General features: G+C 37.7%; 1 protein-coding gene across 1 annotated transcript in view; it reads right to left on the bottom strand.

Moving 5' to 3' along the window:
- Positions 1–10,105: 10,105 nt before the first annotated feature.
- Positions 10,106–20,996, bottom strand: part of LOC110464906 (proteasomal ubiquitin receptor ADRM1-like) — a 20,352-nt gene continuing 9,461 nt past the window's right edge. Inside the window, exons 4-10 of the mRNA XM_021520373.1 lie at positions 20,073–20,135; positions 16,124–16,229; positions 15,408–15,646; positions 14,477–14,500; positions 13,266–13,426; positions 12,803–12,905; positions 10,106–10,597 (exon numbers count right to left, since the gene is read on the bottom strand). Coding sequence (XP_021376048.1) covers positions 10,527–10,597; positions 12,803–12,905; positions 13,266–13,426; positions 14,477–14,500; positions 15,408–15,646; positions 16,124–16,229; positions 20,073–20,135 — 767 coding nt within the window. The 3' untranslated portion in view covers positions 10,106–10,526. The remainder of the gene's footprint in view (positions 10,598–12,802; positions 12,906–13,265; positions 13,427–14,476; positions 14,501–15,407; positions 15,647–16,123; positions 16,230–20,072; positions 20,136–20,996) is intronic.

Below are 20,996 nucleotides of genomic sequence, written 5' to 3'. Positions count from 1 at the left end.
GTACTACATCTGCAGTGCGGTAGGCTGTAATACATCTGCAGTGTGGTAGGCGGTACTACATCTGTAGTGTGGGAGGCTGTATTACATCTGCAGTGTGGTAGGCAGAAACTATGTGTGGTAGGCTGTACTACAGCTGCAGTGTGGTAGGCAGTACCTATGTGTGGTAGTCTGTACTACATCTGTAGTGTGTTAGGCTGTACTACATCTTTAGTGTGGTAGGCTGTACTTCATCTGTAGTGTGGTGGCTGTCCTACATCTGACGTGTGTAGGCTGTACTACATCTGTATTGGGGTAGGTTGTACTACATCTGTAGTGTGGGAGGCTGTATTACATCTGCAGTGTGGTAGGCAGAAACTATGTGTGGTAGGCTGTACTCCATCTGCAGTGTGGTAGGCTGTACTACATCTGCAGTGTGGTAGGCTGTAATACATCTGCAGTGTTTGGTCCAACATTTCTGTGTAGACCTGTGTATGTCTGGAAACGAGCAAATGTTTAACAACTTTGGTATGATTAGCCATCCTACTTGTGCAGTAAAACTTGACAGTGATAGGTCGGTCTATTTTACTAGTGTTTTAGCTCAAAATAGAAGTTCGTTGTTTAACAGTCTCTCTTTTCTCTTGGTGTTGTCTTCATATATAATCATTGATAGTTTGAATGTTTAGACATGAGGATGATAGTGGAGAACGTTCTAGTTTTTATCTGTATAATTGTATATATCTTTCACTGTGTATGGTAAAGTTGCTTGATTTTGAAACGGTTTTAGTTTCACTTATGCATTTAAATCACAAAATATATTTTCCAGATTACGTCCAGATTACGTCTTTGTGCAGCACATACAGCTATTTGAAGTATGGCTATAAAGCATACAATATTCACAGAAGACACTGTGTAAGAAAATTTTAATATTTCAAAATCTTAACTTTAATACCTGTGAAAATCTAGAACTATACAGAATATGATTTAAGTGTAACACAAGACCTCTGTAAGCTCAAAGGATACAGACTTCACTTATCAGTGGCTGTTCCCTTAAGTTTTAAATTTAATCAAGCCATATTGGCTTGTAATTTATTTGAAAGCTCATCACAAAGATGATTTGGATTTAAATATTTACTTACACGTTCGACTTTTGAATTATTTTTCTTTAGAATTATTAGTGTATATATATACCTGTCAATGCCGTGTTGGTATGATGGAGGGTTTGCTTTCAACCCATTGTTTGGCTTTCATACCAAATTTCAGTATCTGCAGACCATTTTCTGTTTCAATATAATCATTAACTTTAAGAATATTCTCCTTATGATCTTCACTTTCCCCTGCTGTTATTGTTATTTGAGCGAGTCAAACCAAGATGGTGACACCATTGTTTTGATGTAACTGTATACACGTGCACATTATAGTGTATAGCAGCTTCATACATATTTGTCGTATCTTAAACGAAGCAGATGGCACAAAGTTCAGTTCATTTGTACCAGATATTTATTTTGTCTCATTGATATCATCGTATGTCTCAGCCTTACTGTTGAATATTAACAACTTCCCGTCAGTTTCTAAACCAATGAGGCATTGCAGTTTATGTCAAGTTTGTGTCGATGAACAAATCTTTGCCTGGTAGCGTTGTAGTAGTATTCTAGTCCAAATTATCACAGATTCTCAACAGAATGTCAACTAAGTGAGATATTTACTACATGACCATGCTAAAAAGTACCATGAAAGGAAAGAAGGTATAGAAAACTAACCTGTGCATGATGTATACAAGGTGCCATTTTTGTTATGTTGTGCACGAGGCTTACGTAAGCCACATTCTGATCACTCTAAACCACAGATGTTTCAACTTTGTTTTAAGTTTATTCACTTTGGACATATTTGCTATTAGGTGCCGTCAGCCCGTGCAAGACTCGTGTTGGGATGCCTGATAGGCTTGACAGGTGACAGTGGTGATCGTCTTGGTTTGACTGTAGATAGTGTTGTTGTTGTTGTGGTATTACGTTTTCTCAACAGTTTGTGTCATTATTGTGCTGCATACAATACTGGCAACAAAGCTGTACCACGCTGTATTAAAGCTTGGATGTATTCCATGAATAAAATGTTAATATCAGTATTGCTGGTCTTTTGACTGTTTTGATGTTATTTTGTCTTTGAACTGAATATGATTGTTTCTTACTATATTTATCCTGCAATAAACCAAACAGGTCGATACATAATCTCCGACTCCTAGTAGGGGAGACGGGCTTCAGGACAACAAATAACATGGTCGGCATGTCAATTGAACTAGAGTAGATTATTATGGGACTATTACCAGGCTTGGGCTTCTTGCAGGATAAACATGTACATACACAAAGAGATGGCTATTTCAACTTGGATGATTCTCTTCTCAATTCATATCAAGCAACCGCCAACATTGAGAAATTCTCAATTACAAAGAAGTCAGTGCCCGAGCGATTAAAACAGTAACTTCTTGGCATTGGATCCTGCAAACCTCCAAAATAAATGACTGTCCTTTATTCAAGGTCACGGGTGCAAAATGTGTTAAAACACTCGGAGAGATTCTCCTAAACCCAAAGATATAAAATAATGATGAGCATTGTCTGCAGCTTACTGGCATGGTGTGTCACAAACTTCTGAAATTAAGAGACCTCACCAGATCTTTGAGGTCAATGGGGTCAAATCTAATTAAACGTATTTGAGAAATATCACCTTAACCTATAGTGAAGGTTGCAGGCTGAACAAACGAGATCCCACCATTGTACCATCTTCAATAGTTCTTTGTCAGTTTGGTCTTTTGTCTTCTTTCCTCTAATCTGTTTGATCAAGTTATGTTAACAGTAAATGCACCTTGAGGTAACATTTGATCAAAACTTAATACTGCTGTGTATAAAAGACAACCTTCAAAGTGAGTTTGCCATTTCACATATTTACTAGTACAGTACTTAATGTGAAAGAAATAGAATCAATCATTGCAATATGAGAAAGATCTGTTAAGTTCTTCCTTTGTGCATTTTGTTTTTATGATCAGTCTCAAAATATAACATGCACAAAGAGGGATCGAGGGGAACCTACATATTAAATTTGAGAAAGATCCCTGAAGTTATTCCTGAGAAATAGCACTAAATGTCAATCAAAGTACTGAAAGTACTGAAAGCTAAGGCAAAAGATATATATATTATTTTTGGAATGGAGAACAAAATAAAGACGAAGTTCCCATCATATTGTACAGAAGGATTTACTGTTAATTTGTTATGAATCAAAGTTTTATGTAAAAGTGTACCACTGTGAAGTTATTCTTCTTGTGTGTACAGTATATCTTTATAGGTTTGTCAGAAGAGTGGTACCAAGTTTCCTCTAGAATATATCATTTTAAACCTTTGGATAATTAATTTGCATAGGAATTTGGAATTGCTTCCCTTTGTCCATACAATGTATTTCATAGAACATTAAAAACTGAAACTGGCATTTACCCCTTTGACCAATACCTGATTATTTTAAACCATTGAATAGATTATGCACAGATTGTGAACATCTTTGAACTTTGCCTTTGTTGTTGAATAAGATATCAACCCTTGCCTTATCTAACAAAGTTACTTGGCATAAAACCATTGACCAATCAGAGTACAGTATGCTAATTAATTAGGCATGGATTTCACTCAACTTTGAACTTATCGTCTAAGTTTGTATATTGATCAATATATATTCAAGCAAGTTATCTTGTAAAGTGTGCACATCGACCAGGGTTGGCATGCTTTTTAATACGTGTGAATTTTGTTCAAGTTTCAATTTTGCATCAGTCAGTGTATATTGTTACAGAACAATATTTATAAGGATGTTTACTTGCCGAAACTAAATTGTGGATAAGCAAGTGGATTACTGCTACCCATAAATTTACAAGTCTCTCAATAATTTTGAAAAACTTTTAAATAAAGTGTTTTACATATTCACTGCAGTGAAAAGGTCTCTTCTTATGAAAAATGGAACTATTTTGAATCTGTGTTCCCATGAACAAATAATATAAAAAGCACTCTAATTCAATATGATACATTGTTGTATGTTTCAATATTGAATAAGATAAACAAAATATAAACATACATACTCACACACACACACAAGATTAGGAGAGTTACATTATTTTCCCTCTATTTCCATTGCATAAATTCTTCACAAAGAAAACAACAACTTTATAGCATATGTTCAGCTTTATCATCTTCATAGGCTAGCATTTGAAATAAGATGCACATATTAATTTCAAATACATTTCAAAAGAGTACTGCAAATGTACCAGCTAGAACACATACTATGTTATTACAGTTGTCATGATTGTTGGTTTCAGAACTGATAGCATTGTGCAACAAATGTTGACAACAGGACTTATTGAAAGTTGAGGTTGCTTGTGTATATGCAAACAGGTAGTGCATGATTTAATGTTGAGAATGATGGATCAAGGTTTATAAAATTTGGTTTGAATACTTAGTTAGGAATGCACTGACAATTTCTCTGTCACATGTACATGAACAGGTTGTGAAGCTGTAGCCTTCACCTTGACTGAATGAAATTGACCTTAAAACTGTCTTGAACAATTGATGTATGAAATTTAGAAATGAAGTTTCAAGAAATATGGTTGAAAACTTAAGAAATAATTGCTTTCATTGACATTGATACAATCTTGTGTGCTATCCCTCTCATATATCACACAAGATTTAATATCAAATGTTGGACACAGTAAAATCGAGCGAAGTTAACAAATATCAAGTTACATATTATAACTTTTATTTTATTTTATTGATATTGATCATAAGCATTGTTAAAAGTACAATGTATACCAGGGATCTTACATTTCTTTTACTACTTAACATTTGCGTTGACTTTTAATTCATTGGACAAAAACTAAAAGGAAGCCATGACCAGTATTTCTATCTTTAAAAACATACTTTTAATTTTTTTTCCAATTTGCTCCCACCACCCATAGTGTTATATTGATCAAAACAAACGTTGTTTCCAACATTTGTGCCCTTAGTCAGTAGTGGGTGTTCAATCACATTCATCAGGGTTTCAGCATCAAGTAGGGGCTGTTCAATCACATTCATCAGGCTTTCAGCATCAATATTCACAGATTCAATCTGTTCCAAGTAAAGATCACTGACTTCTCCATTAAGGAAAAGTTTGCGAGGAAAGCATTTGAACTACATTTGAACTATTCGCTGATGGAAGGATCTGTGGACTCGGCTTTCATGTGTCTGAGAGAAAATGATTTAGTCAGAGGTTCCTCCTCTATAAAGTAACTGACAGATTTCAAAATGTCATGTCACTGTTGGTATAGTTCTTGCAGCCTTTTGAAAAAGTTCATGAAGTCCTCAAAGGTATGAGAGAGTTGGTACAGTTCCTATTTCTCATCCTCCTTTCTCCCATCAATAACCATCCCTGTCTGTTGTAATATTGATTGCTTTCCCCCCCTAAAATAGAACATAGTTACCATATAATTTCTGCACCAGCAATAATGTTTAGAGATGATATTCAAACAAATAGGAGGCATAGCAATATGAGCTTGTATAGTGAGAAATAAGGCATTAAAGCTGAGGAGTTCATTAAAATGTTTCAAAAACATTTCAATAAGTCAATCTCTTTGGTAGCAGAACTAAATATAAACAAAATGTACATTAAATTCAACTTATAACAGCACATCATATGGGGGCTTAAGACATCTAATTCCTTAGGTGGTAAAACATGTGTACATAAAAAGGTACCAGTAAAAACAAAACAAAATTAGTTTAAACACACGCACTTAGATATTCACGGTTTTCATTAATACAAAAGATGAAGCAGAACATCACTCTCCCCTGGTTGTTTCCATAAAGAAGAAATTAACCAGGAAACATGGAGATGTCCATTGCACTCCTTTATTTTGCTTACAATGTGCAAATGTGCCTACTATGTGCTAATAAGCTTTCCATGTTATGGTTTTGTTTTTTATGTGCTGTATGCAAATGTTCTAAATGTGCTTAAATTACCATGTGCTGATGTGCTTACCGTGTTCAATGTGCCTATTAAGTGCTTTCCAAGTGATAAACTCTTTTTCTGAGCTTACAGTATACTACATGTACATACATGTTTTTATTTTATTTTTCCATGTTGTAATATTTTGGTCTCTGTTATTATACTCATGTTTTGTCTTTGTAGCTTATGTTGTATGTTTTGCAAAATGGACGTAAAATATATATTTTTGTATCTTGTACGTGCTCAAGGATTTTATCTGTAGTTTTTGGGACTATATATAGAAAAACTTTACCCCAGTATGAGGAATTGTTTTACACATTTATCATAAAACAAGTTATGTTCAGATTTCAGACAGAAGATACTCTAAAATTGTACAACTCAGAAAAGGTTGAAAAATATTTATAGTTCATTTTTTTCTGCTTAGAAATATTTAATCTCTAAATTACAAATGATAACTGTTTTAACAGGTCTAGTTTCCGAATTGGAAACCAAACCCTGTCTGACCTATAAATGATCATTATATAAGGCCAATTAAAAGTTTAAAACAAATATTGAGTTTATGCTAACCCCACAGATACTGGACACACTAATAGTAATATGATGTGTATAAACTATGATATATTATACACACTATACTTATTGGTGTGTTCGACACCAGTGTGGTTAACCAGACTTATCTCAGATTTGTGTTCTACAATACCCTTAAGTTTTTATATGCACTGTTAAAGTCAGAACTCCTGCTCTATATTAGCGCAGTAAAGATATTTTTCAAATTAACAATAAAATGCCTAGCTAATACATACCTACCCTATTTTTTTCTGATAGTAGAAACACAAGTAATTTGTTTGGCCTAATGTTTCTGTCATTTCATAATATTTAGAACTACTATACTTGTTTAAGTTTCCAAAACATCAAGTAGTATAACAATTGAAACTTCAATGAAAGCCAACATCACAATGAATCTAATAATACAATGTTTATAACATGTTTTTTTTTAACTGAATGAGAAGAAATGTAAGGCCAAATATCCTCACAAACAACGCTTAAGTGAAATCAGTTTGCAACTAAGCAGTTCGAAAATTTTGCAACACGTCTGGAGAAAGACGTTCCTCGTGACGCTGTAATTCACTAGAGTAAAACGTCCGTTTATTATGTTTGTTTTTGCATAATAACTGCTATACATACCGTAGAAGCACCTTCCTTTTTGTCATCGCCGCTGACAACATGCGCCATTCTCTGCGGCTTCGGCCGCATGCTTGGCCACAAGTCACCGAAATCGGGATACATAGCCTTATTTATGAATCAGTAGTAGGTAAACGTTGCAGAAGTGTATGTATATTGTTCATTGTCAATGCTGCTTAAACAACATGCCTAACATTAAGTCAACACTCGCCTGCATTTTCGTCTTTTCCGCTTCGCGTTGCGAATGATGTCTAGGCCTACACAAAACGAAAGTAAAATGTGCGCATGTCTAAATGTAAGGGAGATCACTCGTGTTTTCCCGCAGTATATGTCTGAAATCATTCCGAAGGTGTTGTTGTTTTTGTGTATATTGAAATAAAAGAGTCCTGTTATATGGTAATACTTCAATAAACGAAAAACACAAATCACACCAACAGACATATAAAATGTAGGCCTATCGGAGCATATTTTCGTTTCTGGCTGAGCTGTAATTAGCGAGAAGGCGATATAAAAATGCAATAGCATATCTTATGATGAAAATAGAACAAAATGATAATACTGCGAAGGTAAAAAAAGCCTTCAGGTTAGAATACCAATATGGAACTAGAGAAGGACAGTGGCTAGTTCTAACATGATTCCCGGTCTCATCTGCCCCGGCCGGTTGATCCCATTTTAGTTAGGCAAGCCTGGTGTGAATCACACGGAGGCGATTTTAGAATTAATTGACAGGATCCGTATCCATTAATAGGTTTGTAATATGAACTTTTTATGTTGATCTCCTACATAATTGTAAGTTATACTCCGCCTTATATTTCGTTAAATTATCAAGTTTACGTAACAAGTGCAAGCGAAATCCTAATTGACTGCCATGTTGGAAACTTCCTCAATCTTTCCGATATAGGTCAGACGTCTAAATATGGGTGTCATGACCAAATATGGAAATTGTAGTAAACATGACCGCATCAGTAGTAATACTATATTTGGCCGTGAAGGCCATATAAGGAAACGGATAACATCACGCGTGATCTAACATGGCCGTCGTTTCTTTTTTTAGAGTTTTTAGTAAGGATTTGTTATTTTAACGATGAACGAATATGCAATATTTTGATAACATTATAATCATATGAAGCGTGAATCAGATATATTATTACTGATTAGCACTTTTGATTATCCTCAGTTAGTTGGAACAGGACCGCTTCATAGCTCTGACCACGCAATATATAATTGTAAACAGGGACGTAAATGTCACCAATTTTAGCCAATCACAGGACAATATTTCCGTGTAAAGGGTTAATCCAGCGACAGTTCCAAGAGTAAATACGAAGTTTTAGAAGGATACTTAGTTCTAACTAAGAATAAGATTATATCCAATGACGTTTGAGTGAACTTGAGTCCGTGGTAATGGATTTTATTTGCAGTTTGTTTAGTATTACTAGAAGGTGACGTTATGTCTCGTTTATGAATATCTGAGCTCATTAACTGAAGTATTTTTACCGGAAGTTGCGTGTAGCATGCATGACCTACATTCAAGTAGCAGTTCCCGATTGAGATAAACAGGGTGCATTTTCAATAAGAATACGACGTTGTGATAAGATCATATGTTCTATAAAGAAAAGTAATGATATTTACAAGCCATTCAAGTGCATTTGAGTCCAAAGTTACGCATAATAAAGACAGTAGGTCCGGTATATGATTCAATTTAGTACCAGTGACTACCGCTAGAGGTCGTCTGTGTGAAATCGACATTTATGAATATCTGAGCTCATTAACTAAAGTAATACCAATAGCTGGCGGCTGACGCCTTAGCTAAAAATCAAAGATGGTCGCCAGTCGGTGCCCATTTTGTTTATCTGATCAGTTTCAAAAGTAAACATGAACAATAAAGGACAGTGGGGAATCTGCATATAAAATTTGAGAAAGAACCCTCCAGTACTTCCTGGGAAATAGCACTAAAATACCTTAACTGTCAAAATCAAAGATTTGTTTATCCGATCAGTGCATAACTACATACCAAGGGGAACCTACATTTTTTTTTCTTTTTTTTTCTTTCGGCGTTGATTTTCATGAAAACTTCATTTCTACAAAATGTGTTTTATGTGTCACCATAACACAATTTTCAACCCAAAACTGAAAGGATTATATATTTGTTTGCGCCGTTGGTATCTGAGAATGTCATGTAAACAAAAATTTATTGAAAGCACATGTTCTCTTCATGATGATCATGAGCATAAGAGATTTCTTCCATATAATTTAAAAGTCTTGAGTGTTTTTTTTGGTTTTGTTTTTTAAAACATAAACAAACCAGTAACTTTTTCGTGGGATGGCCATTACACAAGACTGATGAAAATCAAGACCAATGATAAAGTTGTCGATCTTCTCTGCCGCCATATTGTACAGTTTGACATCACATGATCAGAGGCTATTTTGTAAGGAATGACAACTCTGGGTAGAGATTGGTATCTTACGTGCGTGAGAGTTATCTACCCTGATGTTCCTTAATACTAGGCTATATTTGCGTATCCTGGTTGAAACGGTACGTGTGGCGCAAAAAAAATCCACGATAAACGAACACACTTGGACCGTTCTATAAGCAGAGCTAAAAATCCACAGTTTGTGAGAATAAAAAAACAATGTATCAAGAATATTATGCCCTTCTCTCATGCGTCCACTATATTACATAACGTATCTTAAAAATTACATGTGAATTGACATTGTTTAAGAAAGAAATAATGCAAATTGGCAATACTCAGCATTTTAGTTTCGGTCAGGTACGTCTGGACCCCTCAATCTACACGTACCAAATTTTCCTGAGGTCAGCCTCAGTCCAAATCTGTACCTGTCGTTTTCTTTACAAGTTCAACCGGTTCAACCGTTTCAACTGGATACGCGAATGTAGCCCAGATGTCAATAGTGAATGTGAAGAAATAACAAAACAATTAGCTTTCATTTGAATTGAATATTTTAATTCTGATATATTTCTAAAAGTCTATTTAGGGCTATTCCATGATTAATCTTATTGGGAGGTGGGAGGCACTTGTATTGATATACTATACGTGGTACAACCACTGACTACCATTCCCTATATTAAATCATTTCAGACTGTGGGTGATGGCTTTACCTCCCACCTCTCACCAAGGTTAATTCTACAACAGCACTCGGACAGATCAATTATACATAGTCTGTAATACATAGCACATTGACTTACAAATGACAATTGAAATTCTTGGAATTTCAAACTATAGAGGAAATTTCCCTTATCTTCTTTGAGGAATAACTAAGAATTTCATTTTGAAATAAGCACACTGATAAACCATGAACTCTGGTGTAGCTTTACTCCAGGTCAAACATAATCCCTATGTAAGTCAGTCTGTGTCCATCTTCTCATCCTTCTTACCATCACGTTCTTGCATGGCCTTGACAAACGCTTCTAGATCTGAAATCAGAGATATGGGTGCAATAAAATCTAGTGAAAGAAACACAGTCAAACATTACATGTGCTGTCAATAAGGCGAGAGTTCTTCACCCTGTAGTAGATCACCTACACAGGCTAGAGTTCTTCACCCTGTAGTAAACAACCTACACAGGCGAGAGTTCTTCACCCTATAGTAAACAACCTACACAGGCGAGAGTTCTTCACCCTGTAGTAGACCACCTACACAGGCGAGAGTTCTTCACCCTGTAGTAGACAACCTACACAGGCGAGAGTTCTTCACCCTGTAGTAGACAACCTACACAGGCGAGAGTTCTTCACCCTGTAGTAGATAACCTACACAGGCGAGAGTTCTTCACCCTGAAGTAGACAACCTACACTGGCGAGAGTTCTTCACCCTGTAGTAGATAACCTACACAGGCGAGAGTACTTCACCCTGTAGTAGACAACCTACACAGGCGAGAGTTCTTCATACTGAAGTAGACAACCTACACAGGCGAGAGTTCTTCATCCTGTAGGAGACAACCTACACAGGCGAGAGTTCTTCATCATGAAGTAGACAACCTACACAGGCATGAGAACACTTCACCATTAGCCTACATAATATCTTATTCACCAGTATTGAAAATGGAAAACAGGCTAGAGTTCTTCACCCTGTAGTAAACAACCTACACAGGCGAGAGTGCTTCACCCTATAGTAAACAACCTACACAGGCGAGAGTTCTTCATCCTGAAGCAGACAACCTACACAGGCGAGAGTTCTTCATCCTGTAGTAGATAACCTACACAGGCGAGAGTTCTTCCCCCTGAAGTAGACAACCTACACTGGCGAGAGTTCTTCACCCTGAAGTAGACAACCTACACAGGCGAGAGTTCTTAATCCTGAAGTAGACAACCTACACAGGCATGAGACCACTTCACCATTAGCCTACATAATATCTTATTCACCAGTATTGAAAATGGAAAACAGGCTAGAGTTCTTCACCCTGTAGTAAACAACCTACACAGGCGAGAGTTCTTCACCCTATAGTAAACAACCTACACAGGCGAGAGTTCTTCATACTGAAGTAGACAACCTACACAGGCGAGAGTTCTTAATCCTGAAGTAGACAACCTACACAGGCATGAGAACACCTCACCATTAGCCTACATAATATCTTATTCACCAGTATTGAAAATGGAAAACAGGCTAGAGTTCTTCACCCTGTAGTAAACAACCTACACAGGCGAGAGTGCTTCACCCTATAGTAAACAACCTACACAGGCGAGAGTTCTTCACCCTATAGTAAACAACCTACACAGGCGAGAGTTCTTCACCCTATAGTAAACAACCTACACAGGCGAGAGTTCTTCATCCTGAAGGAGACAACCTACACAGGCGAGAGTTCTTCATCATGAAGTAGACAACCTACACAGGCATGAGAACACTTCACCATTAGCCTACATAATATCTTATTCACCAGTATTGAAAATGGAAAACAGGCTAGAGTTCTTCACCCTGTAGTAAACAACCTACACAGGCGAGAGTTCTTCATCCTGAAGTAGACAAGCTACACAGGCGAGAGTTCTTCATCCTGAAGTAGACAACCTACACAGGCATGAGACCACTTCACCATTAGCCTACATAATATCTTATTCACCAGTATTGAAAATGGAAAACAGGCTAGAGTTCTTCACCCTGTAGTAAACAACCTACACAGGCGAGAGTGCTTCACCCTATAGTAAACAACCTACACAGGCGAGAGTTCTTCATACTGAAGTAGACAACCTACACAGGCGAGAGTTCTTAATCCTGAAGTAGACAACCTACACAGGCATGAGAACACTTCACCATTAGCCTACATAATATCTTATTCACCAGTATTGAAAATGGAAAACAGGCTAGAGTTCTTCACCCTGTAGTAAACAACCTACACAGGCGAGAGTTCTTCATCCTGAAGTAGACAACCTACACAGGCATGAGAACACTTCACCATTAGCCTACATAATATCTTATTCACCAGTATTGAAAATGGAAAGGACTCCAATTTGACCAATCAGAGTATCACTTATTTGATCAATTAGCAGTCCAAGATAAATGGGTTTCATTTGCAGTTCCTGTTGTAATTCTCTAGTAAGATATTTCCCTACCTTGAGGTTGGGATAAAAAAATGTCAAAACGGTATATAAGAAAGCCTTAAAGAGATTGAGCTGTCCACATAACCTCACCTCCTTGAGCAGCAGCAGTGGCCACATCAACCCCTAACTCAAACTGTGACATCAGAGGGCCAAGTTGACCAGACTGTAAAGCAGCACTAAAGGAGGACAGCGCCTAGCAACAACGACATAAAACATAAGTGTTGTCATAGAAACAAAGGAGTGTGATTATAGCAACAAGTATGTACAGTTTATAGCAGCAATGGTTATATAAACAAGAGGCCCAGGGGGCCTGTATCGCTCACGTGGAAATGTTAGCAAAATGTAAATATTATATCTTTGACCTGGACCACAAATGTGGACATATAAATATTATATCTGTGTGACCTAGACCACAAATGTTTTCATGTAAATATTATATCTATATGACCTGGACCACAAATGTTGTCATGTAAATATTATATCTGTGTATAATATCTGTCACACAGATGTAAGTATTATATGCGTGTGACCTGGACCACATATAATGTGTTACCTGTTGAAACTGTGGTGAGGTGATTGTGTTGCGTAGTTCTGCCTCTGTCTTTGGTAGGGACTTGCCCTCAGGGAGGAACTTGACAAGTCGCTCCTGGACATCCTTGTTGGCCAGAATAGGGATCATGGTCTCTGGGTTGAGGGCCTGGACCAGATCAATGTCTGTCATGTAATTAGATTAATGTTTATACAACAAGGACAAGCAGCAAATAAAGCTTCAACATATGTTTTTAATATGTTATATGAGGGTACCTACCCATAATGGAACATTTTACAGAAAAATATTACTATTTTTGATAAAGTTTCGGGAACCTTTTCATTTTAACAAACTTGGTAGCCCTTAATCATAACATGTTACTGGCAAAAATATCATCACCCTGGGCTTTTTGGCTATTCAGAAGAAGTCGTTTTAAGATTTTGAACATATTTGACCCCTGTTACCTTGATACAAGTCAAGGTAATTCATTTGCACAAACTTAGTAGCCCTTTATCTCAGCATGTTACTGGTCAAATATCATCATCCTGTGCCTTTTAGTTTTTCAGAAGTTGTTGCAAGATTTTTTAAAACATATTTGATCCCTGTGACCTTGAATATAATTCAAGGTCACTCATTTGAACAAAATTGGTAGCCCTTAAATCTAACATACAACTGGCCAGATATCATCATCCTTGGCCTTTTGGTTATTCAGAAGAAGTTGTTTAAAGATTTTTGAGCATATTTGATCCCTGCGACCTTGAATATACATTGATTTGAACAAAGTTGGTAGTCCTTCATGCCAGCATGTTTCTGGCCAAATATCATCACCCTGGACCATTTGGTTATTCAGAAGAAGTTGTTTAGGGTTTTAACATATTTGACCACTGTGACCTTCATTATGGGTGAAGGTCAATAATGTGAACAAACTTGGTATCCCCTTCATTCCAGTTTGCTTCTGGCCAAATATCACCACCCTAGGCCTTTTGCTTATTAAGAAGAAGTTGTTTAAATAAAAATCTTGACGCCGGTGCGGTGCTACAGGATAAGCTCACTTGGTTCTTTGGGCCAGGTGAGCTAAAAATAGGACACAAACGAAATGTGAAGTGATGCCCTCCTTAATAGATAAAGAACGGTCACCAAACTGTTTCTGTATGAGATATAGGAAATTAACAGTGTGTATTAGTAGGATATTGGCGATTTAGTGTACATGTGAAAAACATAAGTATCTCCCTTACCTGGCTTTTGGTCTGATCCAGGAACTGAATGAAACAAATGAGAAAAAGAAGTCTACTAATTTCTTGATTCAAAAAGTCAACATGTTTTCTTAAATCACTGAACTACTGTGAAATTTCAAACAGATTATAAGGGTATACAGTTTCACTAGCTTGACACCCAGATTAAAAGTCTGCACATCTCTAGAAAAGTCAAAATTTACAGTCAACTCTTCCATAAATCGAACTTTGAAGATACAAATTTCTCGGTGTGTCACACTTTCGACAAAGTCTGATTTTTTTTCCTTACATGTTACAACCGATTCCATTTCTAAATTGAACTGTCATGATTCAAATTTGTCACTGTTTCGAATTATAATCTAGGTCCTATCGTTATAAAAACATTTACAATTACAACTAATACATTGAAGTCAACAGTTACCAGTATAAGAACATTGAAATGCCCAAGGCACATTTTAACACTGAAACATACAAACTACAGTGTATAACTACATAATTATACATGTACAAATTATTTTCCTGTCTTGTGTTCTGTCACTTAACAATTGATCACATTCAGTCTTATGCAGTGCAATATATATACAGGATTTCAAAGATGTTCAAAGTTCAACATTCATGAGTCGATGTCTCAATGTTTGGAATTTTTCTTGATTGTCCCACAATCCAAATATATTTCTTATTTGGAACCCCACTAGCACCTTCACTGGTTCATCATTTTCATACTTTGCCTGTGTGTTAGAACTCTGTATAAAGAATTGTAGACCCCTGTTGTGTGACTTAACAATAAAGTTACAACAAAGACTACCTATGTTTTTTTTTAATTATTTAACAAAATTTTGTTCAATAATAAACTTTAAAATGTAGTTTAGATGTTTGCTTTAATATTGCCAGTTTTCACCCGATGTGTTTTAATGCCCCTTTAACAGGTTCTTACCTTTCATACTGGAAAGTATATTCTGTAGGTCACTGAGCTGGATGGCCTGTCGCGAGGCCGACGCCCCAGCAGTGGGCGTGGCAGCAGTGGTTGTGATGGATGCCCCAGTGCTCTGATTGGCTGGTGCTGTGGTTGTGGGTGTGGCCTGGGAGGGCAGGGCTGCTGCCGTGACAGGCCTTGGGGCCTGGGAGGGAGAATCTGTGCCTCTTGCTCCTGGAGAGGACTGTACCCTCATTGGGCTGGAAATATAATTGCACAATTTTAAAGAGGCATCGTTAGCAACAAATAACAATAAATCTTGTTTGAAGGAAAACAAACCCTTAGACAAATTTGTCAATAATCATTCAAGCACAATTTATTTTTGGTTCTTATCCTTCCTCAGTCTGACCATGAAAACATTGTCTTTGTCAACAAAAGGTTTGTTTGATCCCAATGTTTATTGAAAAGAGAGCTGAGAAGACTGATAGTGGGTCAATTGAAATGTTGGTGGGTTGGCTATTGTGGCTCAATCGTAATATGGTTTCTCAGCAGCTTCCATTTCTAAAACATGTATGAATGCACAAATTTTCCTAATTTTGTTGGAAAGTAGGAAATATATGCAAAGCATAAAATAGAGTAAATATGATACTATTTTCAAATGAAAAAAAACCCATTTCCTGGATCCCTTGGAAGCCAGAAAACCATAATAACAAACATATTAACACATTAAGACTTACGGCTCTGATGCTGTGGATGTGGCACTTGTGGGTCGACCTCCCATGAGGGCCGACAGACCGCCGCCTCCTCCTCCTCCTCCCAAGCCCATACCTCCACCCATTCCACCTGTTAACATCAGAAACTTAAACTAACCGAGAACATTGAAAGCTTCATAACATTATCACAATCGTCTATCAAAATGAACTGGCAGGGAAAGCAACAATGGCAGCAGTAAGTGGTGGATCAACAGTAGTATATAAGTAGGTGAGGAGAGATGCCTGAGAAAGCTTGGCACCGATCATCCAAAGATCTTCACAGGTTTTATGTCTATGAAGCAGAAGTGCTGTGCAAATGAATAATATATTACTGAATCTCAGCAAAATGAGCGACACATCAAGTGGAAATACATAAGCCTAAATCAAACACGCAGATATCATGTCACACAATTTCAAAATCTTCTTAATACAACTGTGTTTGAAAGTACAAATTCTAAGATCAAAGGAGCAAGGAAAGTCCTTCAAGACCATAATGATATTTCATAACAATAACAAGCGAAATTTGTGACCAAGAATATTTTAATGCATGCATTACTTTTATGATTCTTGGAAAATTGAAAGCAAAACTAAAAGCCATTTGATTGTTTTGACAAAAACGGTTAAATAGACGGTTGTATGATCCCCTAGTAGCTGTTAACTATGGGGGTTGTATAATCGCCTAGTAGCTGTTAACTATGGGGTGTTGTCTAATCCCCTAGTAGCTGTTAACTATGGGGTGTTGTATAATCCCCTAGTAGCTGTAAACTATGGAGTGTTGTCTAATCTCCTAGTAGCTGTTAACTATGGGGTGTTGTATGATCCCCTAGTAGCTGTTAACTATGGAGTGTTGTCTAATCCCCTAGTAGCTGTTAACTATGGGGTGTTGTCTAATCCCCTAGTAGCTGTTAACTATGGGGTGTTGTCTAATCCCCTAGTAGCTGTTAACTATGGGGTGTTGTCTAATCCCCTAGTAGCTGTTAACTATGGAGTGTTGTCTAATCCCCTAGTAGCTGTTAACTATGGGGTGTTGTCTAATCCCCTAGTAGCTGTTAACTATGGAGTGTTGTCTAATCCCCTAGTAGCTGTTAACTATGGGGTGTTGTCTAATCCCCTAGTAGCTGTTAACTATGGAGTGTTGTCTAATCCCCTAGTAGCTGTTAACTATGGGGTGTTGTCTAATCCCCTAGTAGCTGTTAACTATGGAGTGTTGTCTAATCCCCTAGTAGCTGTTAACTATGGGGTGTTGTCTAATCCCCTAGTAGCTGTTAACTATGGAGTGTTGTCTAATCCCCTAGTAGCTGTTAACTATGGGGTGTTGTCTAATCCCCTAGTAGCTGTTAACTATGGAGTGTTGTCTAATCCCCTAGTAGCTGTTAACTATGGGGTGTTGTCTAATCCCCTAGTAGCTGTTAACTATGGAGTGTTGTCTAATCCCCTAGTAGCTGTTAACTATGGGGTGTTGTCTAATCCCCTAGTAGCTGTTAACTATGGAGTGTTGTCTAATCCCCTAGTAGCTGTTAACTATGGGGTGTTGTCTAATCCCCTAGTAGCTGTTAACTATGGAGTGTTGTCTAATCCCCTAGTAGCTGTTAACTATGGGGTGTTGTCTAATCCCCTAGTAGCTGTTAACTATGGAGTGTTGTCTAATCCCCTAGTAGCTGTTAACTATGGGGTGTTGTCTAATCCCCTAGTAGCTGTTAACTATGGAGTGTTGTCTAATCCCCTAGTAGCTGTTAACTATGGGGTGTTGTCTAATCCCCTAGTAGCTGTTAACTATGGAGTGTTGTCTAATCCCCTAGTAGCTGTTAACTATGGGGTGTTGTCTAATCCCCTAGTAGCTGTTAACTATGGAGTGTTGTCTAATCCCCTAGTAGCTGTTAACTATGGGGTGTTGTCTAATCCCCTAGTAGCTGTTAACTATGGAGTGTTGTCTAATCCCCTAGTAGCTGTTAACTATGGGGTGTTGTCTAATCCCCTAGTAGCTGTTAACTATGGAGTGTTGTCTAATCCCCTAGTAGCTGTTAACTATGGGGTGTTGTCTAATCCCCTAGTAGCTGTTAACTATGGAGTGTTGTCTAATCCCCTAGTAGCTGTTAACTATGGGGTGTTGTCTAATCCCCTAGTAGCTGTTAACTATGGAGTGTTGTCTAATCCCCTAGTAGCTGTTAACTATGGGGTGTTGTCTAATCCCCTAGTAGCTGTTAACTATGGAGTGTTGTCTAATCCCCTAGTAGCTGTTAACTATGGGGTGTTGTCTAATCCCCTAGTAGCTGTTAACTATGGAGTGTTGTCTAATCCCCTAGTAGCTGTTAACTATGGGGTGTTGTCTAATCCCCTAGTAGCTGTTAACTATGGAGTGTTGTCTAATCCCCTAGTAGCTGTTAACTATGGGGTGTTGTCTAATCCCCTAGTAGCTGTTAACTATGGAGTGTTGTCTAATCCCCTAGTAGCTGTTAACTATGGGGTGTTGTCTAATCCCCTAGTAGCTGTTAACTATGGAGTGTTGTCTAATCCCCTAGTAGCTGTTAACTATGGGGTGTTGTCTAATCCCCTAGTAGCTGTTAACTATGGAGTGTTGTCTAATCCCCTAGTAGCTGTTAACTATGGGGTGTTGTCTAATCCCCTAGTAGCTGTTAACTATGGAGTGTTGTCTAATCCCCTAGTAGCTGTTAACTATGGGGTGTTGTCTAATCCCCTAGTAGCTGTTAACTATGGAGTGTTGTCTAATCCCCTAGTAGCTGTTAACTATGGGGTGTTGTCTAATCCCCTAGTAGCTGTTAACTATGGAGTGTTGTCTAATCCCCTAGTAGCTGTTAACTATGGGGTGTTGTCTAATCCCCTAGTAGCTGTTAACTATGGAGTGTTGTCTAATCCCCTAGTAGCTGTTAACTATGGGGTGTTGTCTAATCCCCTAGTAGCTGTAAACTATGGGGTGTTGTCTAATCTCCTAGTAGCTGTTAACTATGGGGTGTTGTCTAATCTCCTAGTAGCTGTTAACTATGGAGTGTTGTCTAATCCCCTAGTAGCTGTTAACTATGGGGTGTTGTCTAATCTCCTAGTAGCTGTAAACTATGGAGTGTTGTCTAATCTCCTAGTAGCTGTTAACTATGGGGTGTTGTCTAATCCCCTAGTAACTGTTAACTATGGAGTGTTGTCTAATCCCCTTATAGCTGTTAACTATGGGGTGTTGTCTAATCTCCTAGTAGCTGTTCAACTATGGGGTGTTGTCTAATCCCCTAGTAGCTGTTAACTATGGGGTGTTGTATAATCCCCTAGTAGCTGTTAACTATGGGGTGTTGTCTAATCCCCTAGTAGCTGTTAACTATGGGGTGTTGTCTAATCCCCTAGTAGCTGTTAACTATGGGGTGTTGTCTAATCCCCTAGAAGCTGTTAACTATGGGGTGTTGTCTAATCGCCTAGTAGCTGTTAACTATGAGGTGTTGTATAATCCCCTAGTAGCTGTTAACTATGGGGTGTTGTATGATCCCCTAGTAGCTGTTAACTAGGGGGTGTTGTATAATCCCCTAGTAACTGTTAACTATGGGGTGTTATCTAATCCCCTAGTAGCTGTTAACTATGGAGTGTTGTCTAATCCCCTAGTAGCTGTTAACTAGGTGGGAAGCGATTCCCCTGCTATTAGGTTGTAGGTTAAATAAACCGTGTTGTCTAATCCCCTAGTAGCTGTTAACTCTGGGGTGTTGTCTAATCCCCTAGTAGCTGTTAACTAGGTGGGAAGCGATTCCCCTGCTATTAGGTTGTAGGTTAAATAAACCGTGTTGTCTAATCCCCTAGTAGCTGTTAACTATGGGGTGTTATCTAATCCCCTAGTAGCTGTTAACTATGGGGTGTTGTCTAATCCCCTAGTAGCTGTTAACTATGTGGTAAGGGATTCCCCTGCTATTAGGTTGTAGGTTAAATACACCTATCTACTTACCTAGGAGCTGCATCAGTTGCTGTTGGCTCATACCCCCGATGATGTTCTGCAGGTCTGAATCACCTAATCAAGTACAATACAATCAGTAATCATCAGAATTAAATCTCTTGGTGCACACTCTTTATGGGGAGGAGTCATCTATACAATAAGGTGTAAGATATTAAATTACAATAAAATGCAATGTCACAGTACATGTAAGGACTGTCACTAACACACTTGTTAGTTGTTCAGGAAAATAAACAAAATCTAAATTAATCACATTAAAAAAATCCTCTCCCTATGAGTAGTGAAATGAAGTATAAGTGTTATAGTAAATTAAAAAATATTTTCTCTTTCAATTTGTCAACAAAAGTATTTTTTTCCAGGACAATTCCTGTTAGCTAGCGAACTGTATTGTTCTACTAAGCTGCAACTCTTGTCGACACTAACTTGACACCATGCTGATCTGCCAGTAAAGGTGTTGAGCCCGTGTCGGTCACTAAGTCAGTGTTCCAATGGTATAAGACACTGTGTGGGAGTGGCAGAATTATAGACTATCACTCAGTGTTTTCAGGGTTTGTCGTGAGAACAATTTTCTCATTGCGAGCACATGGATGAAATGGAGAAGATGCCACCTGTGTGGTGTGGCCTTTTCATTTTATCCACGTGCCAGTGATGAGCCACCTGTGTGGTGTGGCCTTTCCATTTTATCCACGTGCCAGTGATGATTAAATTGTTTGAAAAACAAACACTGAAAACACTTAGTGATAAACTGTTTATCATCTACAAACTACTACCTTATATATTTCTCCATTCATAGAAAGTCAAATAGATAACATATCATCTCACTTCTAGGCTCAATGACCATCTGTGACAGATAACATATCTCCTCACTTCTAGAATCAATGACCATCTGTGACAGATAACATATCTCCTCACTTCTAG

This window comes from Mizuhopecten yessoensis, unplaced genomic scaffold (genome assembly GCF_002113885.1).
Source record: "Mizuhopecten yessoensis strain PY_sf001 unplaced genomic scaffold, ASM211388v2 scaffold11041, whole genome shotgun sequence".
NCBI classification, from domain to species: Eukaryota; Metazoa; Mollusca; class Bivalvia; order Pectinida; family Pectinidae; genus Mizuhopecten; species Mizuhopecten yessoensis.
This window is presented reverse-complemented; position numbering and strand designations above follow the sequence as displayed.